Source organism: Salvelinus alpinus, chromosome 20, assembly GCF_045679555.1.
Source record: "Salvelinus alpinus chromosome 20, SLU_Salpinus.1, whole genome shotgun sequence".
NCBI lineage: Eukaryota > Metazoa > Chordata > Actinopteri > Salmoniformes > Salmonidae > Salvelinus > Salvelinus alpinus.
In genome coordinates, this window is record NC_092105.1 from 17,386,337 (window position 1) to 17,399,473 (window position 13,137).

The 13,137-nt window shown below is 43.0% G+C and overlaps 1 protein-coding gene across 1 annotated transcript in view; it reads left to right on the top strand.

The window, feature by feature from the left end:
• cmss1 (cms1 ribosomal small subunit homolog) overlaps positions 1–13,130 on the top strand; it is a 68,463-nt gene extending 55,333 nt beyond the window's left edge. The window contains exons 2-10 of the mRNA XM_071354710.1: positions 7,725–7,861; positions 7,958–8,035; positions 8,162–8,300; positions 11,019–11,078; positions 11,400–11,502; positions 11,615–11,675; positions 11,785–11,872; positions 12,015–12,103; positions 12,246–13,130. Coding sequence (XP_071210811.1) covers positions 7,725–7,861; positions 7,958–8,035; positions 8,162–8,300; positions 11,019–11,078; positions 11,400–11,502; positions 11,615–11,675; positions 11,785–11,872; positions 12,015–12,103; positions 12,246–12,329 — 839 coding nt within the window. The 3' untranslated portion in view covers positions 12,330–13,130. The remainder of the gene's footprint in view (positions 1–7,724; positions 7,862–7,957; positions 8,036–8,161; positions 8,301–11,018; positions 11,079–11,399; positions 11,503–11,614; positions 11,676–11,784; positions 11,873–12,014; positions 12,104–12,245) is intronic.
• Positions 13,131–13,137: the final 7 nt, after the last annotated feature.

Here is a 13,137-nt window from a genome sequence, read left to right on the forward strand (position 1 = left end):
GTCCATTATTTATTTTTTGACAGGTCTAAAGAAGCGTGATATGAAGAAAATGTAGTCTATTTCAGAAGAACAGAACAGAATACTCTGAGTTGTCCTTATGTTAGGTTCTGGTCTGGTTATGCCAAATGGCTGGGCTACACTAGTTCATTTAGCAGACAAGATTTGCTTAGAATTCCGTGGCATTATTTTATGGTAAGAAGAATACCATTGAACAAAGCTGAATAAAATAGAAAGGATATTTTCTCCAAACGATTTGAGGGAGTGTGCACATACGACTATTCTGTGTTGAGCAGTTAACAAAGATAGCTATTCCTATATGCTTAATTTAGAGTTATTAATGTAACTTTAGTTGTTCTACAAACGTTGGGCTATATGTTTTGATTTTTAGTACATTGTAAGGCTGCGTGATGCAACTCTGATTTGAAAAAAGTTGCTTGAAAAGCATGATCTCTGCTTAGTTTTTTTTTGCGCAGGCTGTACACACTCCAATAGTCTCTCATTCACAATTTGACAAGCACTTGATAATGTCTAGAATTTCACGGCGGCATCCCCTTTGTGTGGCCGTAATGCACCCTAAAAAAATCGATGCCTTTTGCGGCCAGTGGGCGGTGTCTTTCTCCCTGAGTACTCTGTGCTCCATCACGTGATCGGGTCTTTCTCACAGGCTACAAGTGAAGACCAACACATTGTGGACGCAACTGCGCGCTTCCTTATCCAATTCCGAGATGCATATTGAAGATATTGGAAAAACTGTCCACATTTACTTTATCAGCCAACAAGATGAGTAGGCCTAACAAACAGCAAAACCACTAGCCTGTCAATTTAATACAAATCAATACAACCACTAGCATTAAAAAAATCTGACGCAACAGATCAGAATATTTAGCTTAAAATGTTGTCTATTTTTACACATTAAAAGCACAGTGATCATTACTTTAAGACATGAAGGTCAGTTAATCCGGAAAATGTCAAGTACTTTGAAAGTTTCTTCAAGTGCAGTTGCAAAAACCATCAAGCGCTATGATGAAACTGGCTCTCATGACCCCCACAGGAATGGAAGACCCAGAGTTACCTCTGCTGCAGAAGATGAGTTCATTAGAGTTAACTGCACCTCAGATTGCAGCCCAAATAAATGCTTCACAGACTTCAAGTAACAGACACATCTCAACATCAACTGTTCAGAGGAGACTACGTGAATCAGGCCTTCATGGTCGCAAAGAAACCACTACTAAAGGACACCAATAATAAGAAGAGGCTTGCTTGGGCCAAGAAACACAAGCAATTGACATTAGAGAGGTGGAAATCTGTCTTTTGGTCTGATGAGTCCAAATGTGAGATTCTTGGTTCCAACCGCCGTGTCTTTGTGAGACGCAGAGTAGGTGAACGGATGATTTCCACATGGAGGAGGTGTGGGGGTGCTTTGCCGGTGACACTGTAATTTGTTAAGAATTCAAGGCACACTTAACCAGCATGGCTACCACAGCATTCTGCAGCGATACGCCATCCCATCTGGTTTGCGCTTAGTCCCGCTATCATTTGTTTTTCAACAGAACAATGACCCAACACACCTCCAGGCTATATAAGGACTATTTGACCAAGAAGGAGAGTGATGGAGTGCTGCATCAGATGAGCTGGCCTCCACAATCACCCAACCTCAACCCAATTGAGATGGTTTGGGATGAGTTGGACCACAGAGTGGAGGAAAAGCAGCCAACAAGTGCTCAGCATATGTGTAACTCCTTCAAGACTGTTGGTAAATCATTCCTCATGAAGCTGGTTGAGAGAATGCCAAGAATGTACAAAGCTGTCATCAAGGCAAAGGGTGGCTACTTTGAAGAATCTCAAATATATGATATATTTTATTGTTTTAACTTTTTTGGTTACTACGTGATTCCATATGTGTTATTTCATAGTGTTAATGTCTTCACTATTATTCTACAATGTAGATAATAGTAAAAAAAAAAAAAAAAAAAAATGAAAAACCCTTGAATGAGTAGGTTTGACCAAACTTTTGACTGGTACTGTATACTAAATAATATGTGTGAAATTTGTTTTGATTTAGAATGGACCATTATCATGCACCTGTATCAAAACTGGGGCAGCTGGGAAAAATATGTAATCTATGAACTTAACTAGCGTATGGAGGACGCTTTTCCCCGTGGTTTATTTTCATGCCAGCCAGGTAGACTATATTCCTGTTGTAAATATAATTAATGTGCTTAGTATTAGGAAAGTTGAGAAATAAATATAGTAGGCCTAGCCTATAGAAAGCTGATCCTTTTAGTGGAGGTCATGGCTCTTTTCTCGCGCAATTGAATAGCCTATAGAAATGTTGCGCAACATGAGCTCATGGGCTCTCATGAAGTGTTTTGATTAGATTTTTGATTACATTTGCATTGATGTCAGTGATTAGAGAGACAATAGAGTGCTGAGAACAAGCAGTTAACAAGTTTGGTAGGCTACTAATGACCATCAGCAGCATCAGAGCTGGGAGAAGCCTAATTACCATGACTACACGGTCACGTGGAATTTGACTGCTTTTGTACCTCTTGACCGTTGTGGCGGTAATACGGTCACCGCAACAGCCCTAACTACAACAGCCCTAACTACAACAGCCCTAACTACAACAGCCCTAACTACAACAGCCCTAACTACGACCCCCCCAGTGCCTAAACCCACAAACCCCCTACCCTCTCTCCCCTGGACAGATGGACTGACTGAAAAGTGATGGTGGGAGAACGAGGGACAGATCGAGATGGGGGCAGAGAGGACAAAACAGGGTGACCAATATGGAGAAAGTGGTTAACCTTCACACACACACTCTCCAGTCGGTCCGCAGTTGGTCGACGGTGCAGTTTGTCATTGTAGTATTTTGAGCTGCATGTCTGGCTAATGCACGTCACTGTCAGCTATGCTGGACACTCAGAGCATGAACCAACCGTCCTGCAAAGTGAGTGGACTAAAAAGATCAGTGGACACCCATGTGTTACTCCAAACATATACCACTGCATTACTCTAAATCAGAGGTCTCCAACAGGTCGATGGTGAGCTACCATAGTTCACCAAAGAGGAGCTCGCCAAATAATTCTGAAAGCACATGCAATTTTTAATGTGTTCCATCGCACAGTGTCATAAACAAATTTCACAAGTATCAGATACCGCAAGCTCCCAGCTACTATGTAATCAACGTGACGTTTACATTATCCTACCTCTGGTTAGCCACTATTGACTTAAAAAGCCAATCCTAACACACTGTCTGTTAATACATTTCCAGTAATATTGCACCTGTCTGTCACTACGTGTGTAGCCAGTTGATGTGATAACTGTCTTGTGGGTTGAAATGTTTTTTTTCACCCAAGCCTTATTTAATTAAATGTTAACTGCAAAGTAGGCTTACCTGGCAGAAGTATATCATTTGTATCTATTATTTGTCATGAGCAGCAGCAGTACAGAACCATCACTAGATGCACCATTAAAGGACCAGATATTTATTTGTTATTTTACCAGGTAAGTTGACTGAGAACACGTTCTCATTTGCAGCAACGACCTGGGGAATAGTTACAGGGGAGAGGAGGGGGATGAATGAGCCAATTGTAAACTGGGGATTATTAGGTGACCGTGATGGTTGAGGGCCAGATTGGGAATTTAGCCAGGACACCGGGGTTAACACCCCGGTGTCCGGGGTCTTACGATAAGTGCCATGGGATCTTTAATGACCTCAGAGAGTCAGGACACCCGTTTAACGTCCCATCCGAAAGACGGCACCCTACACAGAGCAGTGTCCCCAATCACTGCCCTGGGGCATTGGGATCTTTGTTTAGACCAGAGGAAAGAGTGCCTCCTACTGGCCCTCCAACACCACTTCCAGCAGCATCTGGTCTCCCATCCAGGGCCTGACCAGGACCAACCCTGCTTAGCTTCAGAAGCAAGCCAGCAGTGGTATGCAGGGTGGTATGCTGCTGGCACTCAAATATGCAGTTAAATGTGAATTACACTAAAGAAGGGAACAGGGGAGCAGGTAGCTGACTAGTGGATATTCTGCAGCCTGATGTTCTGGGGTTAGAAGCTCTTGGCCAGTCTTCCAGTTGTTGTCATGATGCTCCTGTACTGCCCGCGTCTTATTGATGGAAGCGGGGGAGAACAGGCCGTGGCTCGGGTTGCTGAGGTCTCTGATGATCTTGGCCTTCCTGCGACACCTGGTGTTGTCGGTGTCCTGGAGGGCAGGCAGTCTGCACCCAATGATTGGTTCGGCTAAGCATACCACCCTCTGTAGTGCCTTGCGATCCACGTTGGTGGAGTACGTGTACCAGGCTGTGATGCAGCCAGACAATATGCTCTCAATGGGGCTCCTGTAGAACACTGTGAGGGACCTTTGGGACAGGCCACATCCTGAGGTTGAAGAGTTCGCCACGGTGGGCGAAAATAGAATGTTTAATAGTATGCGACATTTTGAGAATCGATTATGGTTTAAAAGCCAGGATGTTATTTCAGCTCTTCATTTGGTAGATTTCGATGCACACTTTTCCATAATCCATTCAAGCCGCCAAACAAAACAATTTGTCTTCTTCATTGGGAAGGTACCCAAAGCTTCTGCAGTGCTGTTCAAATGTAGGCAAAGTAGATTGTGTTCTCCTTAAAATGATAACGAGTATTGCATCGTATGCTACGTCTTTGAAAACAAAAGTCTTTCAACAAAATGTTTACCCAAAGCGTGTCTGTTTTCTCACTGGAAAGTGTTTATTGTTCTCGTGGTCTTCGTCAGCTTTTAAACTAAATACTAAACGATCTTTTGATTTCAGAATGTGTGGGCACCGGGGACTCAGGATGTGGCTGTGTTGTTGATGTCATGTTAATCAGGCCGTTTGATTGTTTTAGTTTTGTAGGCGTGGCTACCTATTTAATTAATGGATTAAGCCTTAGCAGTCATTCTGATCTCGTTCCCAATGATCAGTGCTTTAGTTTACTATGTTGCTTTCCAGCAGTTCTGAATTTGTGATGCACCCGGCTGTCCACGTGCTTCTGTACAACAGTGTTTTGATTTGAACATTTGAAGTGTTGATGTGTGTACTAGGCTATTTGATTACATTTGTATGTTACAGCACTTTGGTTTCACTAATAAATATGTTGAAATGGAACCAAATTCTGTTTCTGTCTTCAGTCCTTTTTAAATAGGATAGAGGGGCTATATGGGCTACTAAGGTATAGGTCTAATGTGATAGTTTGCCTATAACCAGCCTGAGTAGGTCTATAACTCAATTCCTAATCTATTCAGTGTAGAGAAATTAATCTAATGGGAAATTAGCTATTATCAGGCTGATTTAATGCATGTCGGTTGAATTTGGAAAAATCCACCCTCACTCGGCCCCACCCCACTTCCTCAGCCAATCAGGAGCCCCTGTTGCGTTGCTGCCGTGGCGTACTGCATACTTTTTACTAAACGCTATGTGCTAAATGGTATGTGACAATGAGTAAATAGTATGCAGTTTATGTATGTATAGTATGGATATTCGGGCATGGCCTCTGTCTATAAGGTTCCAGATGCAGACACACAGTCATCTGTATTGTAGAGGGCCCAGATGCAGACACACAGTCATCTGTATTGTAGAGGGCCCAGATGCAGACACACAGTCATCTGTATTGTAGAGGGCCCAGATGCAGACACACAGTCACTTGTATTGTAGAGGGCCCAGATGCAGACACACAGTCACTTGTATTGTAGAGGGCCCAGATGCAGACACACAGTCACTTGTATTGTAGAGGGCCCAGATGCAGACACACACTCACTTGTATTGTAGAGGGCCCAGATGCAGACACACAGTCATCTGTATTGTAGAGGGCCCAGATGCAGACACAGTCATCTGTATTGTAGAGGGCCCAGATGCAGACACACAGTCATCTGTATTGTAGAGGGCCCAGATGCAGACACACAGTCATCTGTATTGTAGAGGGCCCAGATGCAGACACACAGTCATCTGTATTGTAGAGGGCCCAGATGCAGACACACAGTCATCTGTATTGTAGAGGGCCCAGATGCAGACACACAGTCATCTGTATTGTAGAGGGCCCAGATTCAGACACACAGTCATCTGTATTGTAGAGGGCCCAGATTCAGACACACAGTCATCTGTATTGTAGAGGGCCCAGATTCAGACACACAGTCATCTGTATTGTAGAGGGCCCAGATTCAGACACACAGTCATCTGTATTGTAGAGGGCCCAGATGCAGACACACAGTCATCTGTATTGTAGAGGGCCCAGATGCAGACACACAGTCTGTATTGTAGTGAGAGGACCTTATAGGCTTATGAATCCATGGGAATTAGAATGAACTATTGGTGGTATACACATGAAGAGGGAATCAGGCGTTGGAGTCTTATAAACATATTATCAACTGATAAACTATTCAGCCTACACATTCTGTCTAGAAAACACCTCTACTCGTGTTGATCAATACCCTATAATGACAAAGCAAAAACAGGTTTTTAAAATGTTAGCAAATTTATAAAAACTGAAATATCACATTTACATAAGTATTCAGATCCTTTACTCAGTACTTTGTTGAAGCACCTTTTGCAGCGATTACAACCTTAAGTCTTCTTGGGTATGATGCTACAAGCTTGGCACACCTGTATTTGGGGAGTTTCTCCCATTCTTCTCTGCAGATCCTCTCAAGCTCTGTCAGGTTGGATGGGGAGCGTGTCCCTGCACAGCTATTTTCAGGTCTCTCCAGAGATGTTCGATCGGGTTCAAGTCCCGGCCCTGGCTGGGCCACTCAAGGACATTCAGAGACTTGTCCCGAAGCCACTCCTGTGTTGTCTTGGCTGTGTGCTTAGGGTCGTTGTCCTGTTGGAAGGTGAACCTTCACCCCAGTCTGGGTTCCTGAGCGCTCTGGAGAAGGTTTTCATTAAGAATCTCTCTCTACTTTGGTCCATTCATCTTTCCCTTGATCCTGACTAGTCTCCAGTCCCTGCTGCTGAAAAACATCCCCACAGCATGATGCTGCCACCACCATACTTCACCGTAGGGATGGTGCCAGGTTTCCTCCACACATGACGCTTGGCATTCAGGCCAAAGAGTTTAATCTTGGTTCCAAGAGCATCTTGTTTCTCATGGTCCATTAGGTGCCTTTTGGCAAATTCCAAGTGGGCTGTCATGTGCCTTTTACTGAGGAGAGTCTACCGTCTGGCCACTCTACCATAAAGGCCTGATTGGTTGTCCTTCTGGAAGGTTCTCTACAGAGGAACTCTGGAGCTCTGTCAGAGTGACCATGGGGTTCTTGGTCACCTCCCTGACCAAGGCCCTTTGCAAAAATTTCAACATCAAAAAAACTCTTCGCTTTGTCATTGTGTGTAGATTGATGAAAAAATCTAAAATAATCGATTTTAGAATAAGCCTGTAACGAAATGTGAAAGAAGAGGGGGGCTCTGAATAGTGAATACGGTGGGGCCAGTCAGTGTTGTGAAATGTCCAGATTTAGAGGAGGTATAGAGGTATTTACGAGCGGGCATTCTCTTCTGTCCTCTTTTCCCATGGGGCCTGGGCATGACTTCACAGCATTAGAGGCGAGGATGAGAGCTAGCTAGGCATTTGGTATGGCTGTATGTTACAACATTGGCTTGCAAGGTGACAAAGTATACTCCTCTTGGTGACAATGCACCTTGTAACTATGCCTGTCCAGTGAGGTTGATTAGTCACACTAGAAGTTGCACTTTGTGCTCTTTCAGATTCCCCCGTGGGAGAGGAGGAGAGTGAAGAACCGGAGAAACAGCCCACAGAGCAAGCATCCCCACGGGAGAAGAAAGGAAAGAAGAGGAAGAGTGTAACAGAAACCCCAGTCCCGGTCAAGAAGAAGACTGCACTGGTATGTAATAGTTTGTTGTAAACTTCACACTTCTGACTTCTATGTGTTTTTGTTTGGATTATGTACTGCTTCTCTCAATTCTATTTGTCTACACAGAAATCACAGACGGAGTGTTTTATGGCTCAGGAGAAGAAAGAGGATGAAGGAGAAAAAAAGCCCAAGAAAAAGAGAAAGGTAAGATTGAGGATGGAGGGCATTGAAGAGACACCTGCTGTACCAAAGAGGAACTGCCGTTAAAATGTGCCTACATTCAATTGCATTGGAGTTAAAAGTGGGAATTGTGGCTTTGTGTGTATTCAGAAGAAGAAGAAGACCATCACAGACGTCCTCGCCACCTCGGAACCCAAACCGGGCTCTTCAGGTGACCTGCAGAGCCTGGTTCTAGAACACTTCAAAGACAAACGCTCCGTCATCGAGCTGGAGGATCTCAAACTACAGGGTGAGTCACCTTTGACCTTCCAACTGTTACACCTGTGTTGTTGTTTGTGTCACACTGCTTTGCTTTATCTTGGCCAGGTCACAGTTGTAAATGAGAACTTGTTCTCAACTGGCCTACCTGGTTAAATAAAGGTGAAATTAAAAAATAAATGAAACACACTGGTACTCACTGCCGATAGGTACTTATCACAGTGGGGGGCCATTCCTTCTCTTGCTAGAACAAAAGCGGTACCTGCTCTGTCCTGACCCGGTAGTGACGGACCTGCCAATTCTACTTGTAGCAATGTTTGCCAGTGGCCAACAACTTTACTTTGAGCCAATCAGAGAGCACAAACCCTCACGTGGGGGAGCCAACAACAAAAAAGGAAAAAAAGAGGGCATTTTCTCTGTACATCCACAGATGAGCCAGTCACACTTCATATGCAATGTACCGTAGTAATATGTAATGGTAGCGAGCTAAGTGCACAGACGCAATGCACACAACACTAAATACTTCCTCCAAGCTAGCTAACCACTGTAGCAAGCAAATATTGACATTGTAATTAAATCACAATAGTTTCCATGAAACAGCTGCCTGTGTTAGCTGCCGAGTTTGTGCAGTGTTCTTAGCTAACATTAGCTAGCTAGCTAAACATTTGGCTATGAGCTGGCACTGGCAGTATGGGATTATGGAGAGTGAATTCAATTGTTTCTTCGTCATCTTGCTAGGTAATTATCAAGTTAGTATCAACAAGGGCTAGTATCAACAAGGGCTTTCTACAAAATGGCAACATTAGCACAGATAGCTTGGAATCTAGACCATAAGCAATGGATATGCATTGCCAAACTAGCGGTTAAGATCGTTGGGCCAGTAACAGAAAGGTCGTTGGTTAAAATCCCTGAGCCTAAAAATCTGTCTGTGCACTTGAACGAGACACAACCATAATTGCTCCTGTTAGTCGCTCTGGAAAAGAGTTTGCTAAATGACTAAAAAATTGTAAAAAAATATATATATATATATATATGAAAAATAACACTACTGCCACTTTCTGGTTTGGAGTATTTTAACAAGACTGAGTGGATGACGAATTCAAAGGACTTTGCTGTGTGAACACAAAAGAGATTGACTGCCGACACCTGAGGTGCTAAGTACGGTAGGCAGGCAAGCATTGGACAATCCTACTGGTGTGTCTGAGCTTTAAGGACCATCAGTCTGTCTAAAGGCGTCCACATGCTTCCCAGCCGAAACGTTTCAGAAGAGGTCTTTCATACAGTATATTATAATTACATTTTGTGACGTTTTTGTTCATTTTGGACTTTTTGTTTTTTTCGTCTGTTCGGGCACACAATGTTTTCTCAGGCAAGCCGAAGTCTACGCCCTTTCTTCGGTGATTGGTCAACAGTAGAGATTTGTTGTCATTCACTGAGAGACGACTCATTTTCATGCACATTTTTTCATTAACCTGGATCGGATCCTTTTCTTTTCAATTTTCGCCTAAAATGACATACTCAAATCTAACTGCTTGAAGCTCAGGACCTGAAGCAAGGATATGCATATTATTGATCCCATTTGAAAGGAAACACTTTGAAGTTTGTGGAAATGTGAAATTAATGTAGGAGAACATAACACATATCTGGTAAAAGATAATATAAAGGAAAACTAGTTTTTTTTTCATCTTTGAAATGTAAGAGAAAGGCCGATATGTAATCTTAGGGGTCTAGGCACAATTTAGATTTTGGCCACTAGATGGCAGCAGTGTATGTGCACATTTTTAGACTGATCCAATGAACCATTGCGTTACTGTTCAAAATGTTGTATCAAGTCTGCCCAAATGTGCCGAATTGGTCAATTGATACATTTTCAAGTACATATCTATAGAGAACATACAACAATAATATGGTAATAAAAAATTGAAGTTTACACACTCCCAGGAATGTCAAACTATGGATAATTAGCTTCCCTGCAGAAAAGACACTAACCTTCACACATGTAGATGGGGGACACACAGCAGGGGTTCAAACTGTAGAACCCAGTTCCTACATTTGAATATCATTTTTTTATTTATATTTTTTAAAACAAGCTACATTTTATCTCTGGGACACTCAGGATGACAAATCAGAGCAAGATTACTGAATGTAAGTACATTATTTACCTTCAGAGGTGAATGTATCAAACCAGTTGCCGTGATAAGTTTTTTGTTGTTGTGCACTCTCCTCAAACAATAGCATGGTATTTTTTCACTGTAATAGATATAAGACATCTCTATGTCCTGGGAAATGTTCTTGTTACTTACAACGTCATGCTAATCACATTAGCACACGTTTGCTCAACCGTCCTGCGGGGTGGGGGGTGGCGATCTTGTAGATGTTTTAAGAAATACTGCACTAAACAGCTTAGTTCGATGTAAAATTGTGTGATTAAGATATCCTAGGCAAAACGTCAAAATGAGTGACAGATTTCTTGAATTATCGTAGATTCATTCTGACTATTGAGGAAGTGTATACTGGCTACGATGTCTCAAAATGGACAAACTGTACTCTTGCCGGGGTTTTTTTCTTGTTTTTGAAGCTGTCCTTTTATGGGAGTACACTCGTTCGGTTTGCCTAGCTGTGTTCGGATAGGTGCCAGCCGAACTGAAGCATGCTGACAAGTCTCTCTGTCTCTCGCATTCTTTCTCTCTCACTCTTACTCACTTTCTCTGAATTTCCTAATGTGACTTCTCTGATTGGTCACTCCCAGATTCCTGCTTCGTGAGGAGTAATGACCTCACACACAGCCTCTCCTCCTACCTGAAAGAAAGTGAGTTCAAACCATCACACCATACATACCTAAATACATAACATTTACATTACATACCTCTCACCAATACATTACTCCTTTTTAACCTCCATGTTACACTAATAGGACTGTGTCCCATATGTGCTCTAAGTCTTCTGTCATGTTCCTAGATGTGTCCTTGGGTATTAACTCAATAGTCTGATGTTGGCTTCCCCTCCTAATCGCCTCTCCTTCATCTGCACTGCTGTTGTAGAGAAAATGAGGAGAGGAAGCCACTTTAGACTATTGACATCCGTCCCTTGTATCACAATTATATGTTTTTCCCTTTCTCTTTTCGCTCAGTTTGTCCCAAATGGGCTAAGGTCCAGAAGCAGCACACAGAGAAGAGTTCTGTGGTTCTGCTCATCGTCTGTAGCGCCGCGCTAAGAGTCATCGAGCTCATCAAGTGAGTGACAACGCACATCTCCCTCTGTTACCATTTATCATCTTTTATTGTGTATACTTTATGGCACTTCTCAGCTCAATATAATGCTCCCTTGTTTTTACATCTTCACCAGACAGTTAACCACCTTCAAGGGAGAGGCCAAAGTGCTGAAGCTGTTTGCAAAGCACATCAAGGTAACAGACCTTACAGTACAATAGATTCCTATGAATATTAATGTGTACAGATGAGCCATTCTGTGAGTGAAGCCAAGCGTGACCGTCCTCTCTGTCTTTCTGTCCCCAGGTAGAGGAGCAGGTGAAGCTCCTACAGACGGGGGTGACACACATCGGGGTGGGGACGCCAGGGAGACTGAGCGCCCTCATTGAGAAAGGTACAGCTTGTCCTTAGTGTGGATTAACTTACTGTGACTTTATTCTGATCCTCTAACCTTCAACCTGAGGTGTGCACTAATTCACTCCCCTTCAGGGATTTAACCCCCATTTGACCCCTATCTGACCTCTGACCTTTTCCAGAGGGTCTGACCCTGCCTCCCCTGCGTTTCCTGGTTCTGGACTGGAACTGGAGAGACCAGAAGCTTCGCAGGATGGTGGATGTTCCTGAGGTGAGACTACAACGCCCCCTGCTGGACCAGTAACAGTCACGCTTTACACAGCATGGAAAATTTACTCTAGTAGTACATGGGCTTTCTGCCAGACAGACTATATGGAGTTTCTTAATAACACAGCCCTCTTTTTCACTTCCAGGTCAAAGGTGACTTGCTGAAGCTGCTGGATATGGGGATCTTGAAAGGTTGTAGGGAAGGAAAAGTCAAAGTGGGACTGTTCTGATACAAACACACACCTAGTGCCATAATCTTCCATTTTTTTTATTTCACCTTTATTTAACCAGGTAGGCCAGTTGAGAACAAGTTCTCATTTACAACTGCGACCTGGCCAAGATAAACCAAAGCAGTGCGACAAAACAACAACACAGAGTTACACATGGAATAAACAAACGTACAGTCAATAACAATAGAAGAATCTATATATAGTGTGTGCAAATGGAGTAAGGAGGTAAGGCAATAAGTAGGCCATAGTAGCAGAGTAATTAAAATTTAGCAAATTAACACTGGAGTGAGAGGTGTGCAAAAGAGCAAAAAAGTTAATAAAAACAATATGGGGATGTGGTAGGTAGTTGGATGGGCGATTTACAGATGGGCTGTGTACAGCTGCAGCGATCGGTGAGCTGCTCAGATATCTGATGCCATATACTGAGATACAAACACACACCTAGTGCCATACTCTGCTATATACTGACATACAAACACACACCCAACCAAGTCAGACTGGACCTCTTCTCATCATGCTCTTGTTCACACGCGAGCACAAACACTCACACGCAACAAAGTTAATTAGGGCCCCTCAAACCAATCCTGTCTCCATAACAGACAAAGACTGCTGGACATTTCAACCATCTACCCTATCCTGTTTTTACCCTCTCTCTCTGTGACACTGTGTTCTTGTTCTATTTTAAGTGACCATGTAAAATGTCTGATATGGTTTATAAGGTGTTGTAGTTCAACAATAGCACAGCCCTCTGTGTTACACAGCCCTCTGTGTGATGGTTTGAATAAAGACATTTGAATGGAACCAGACT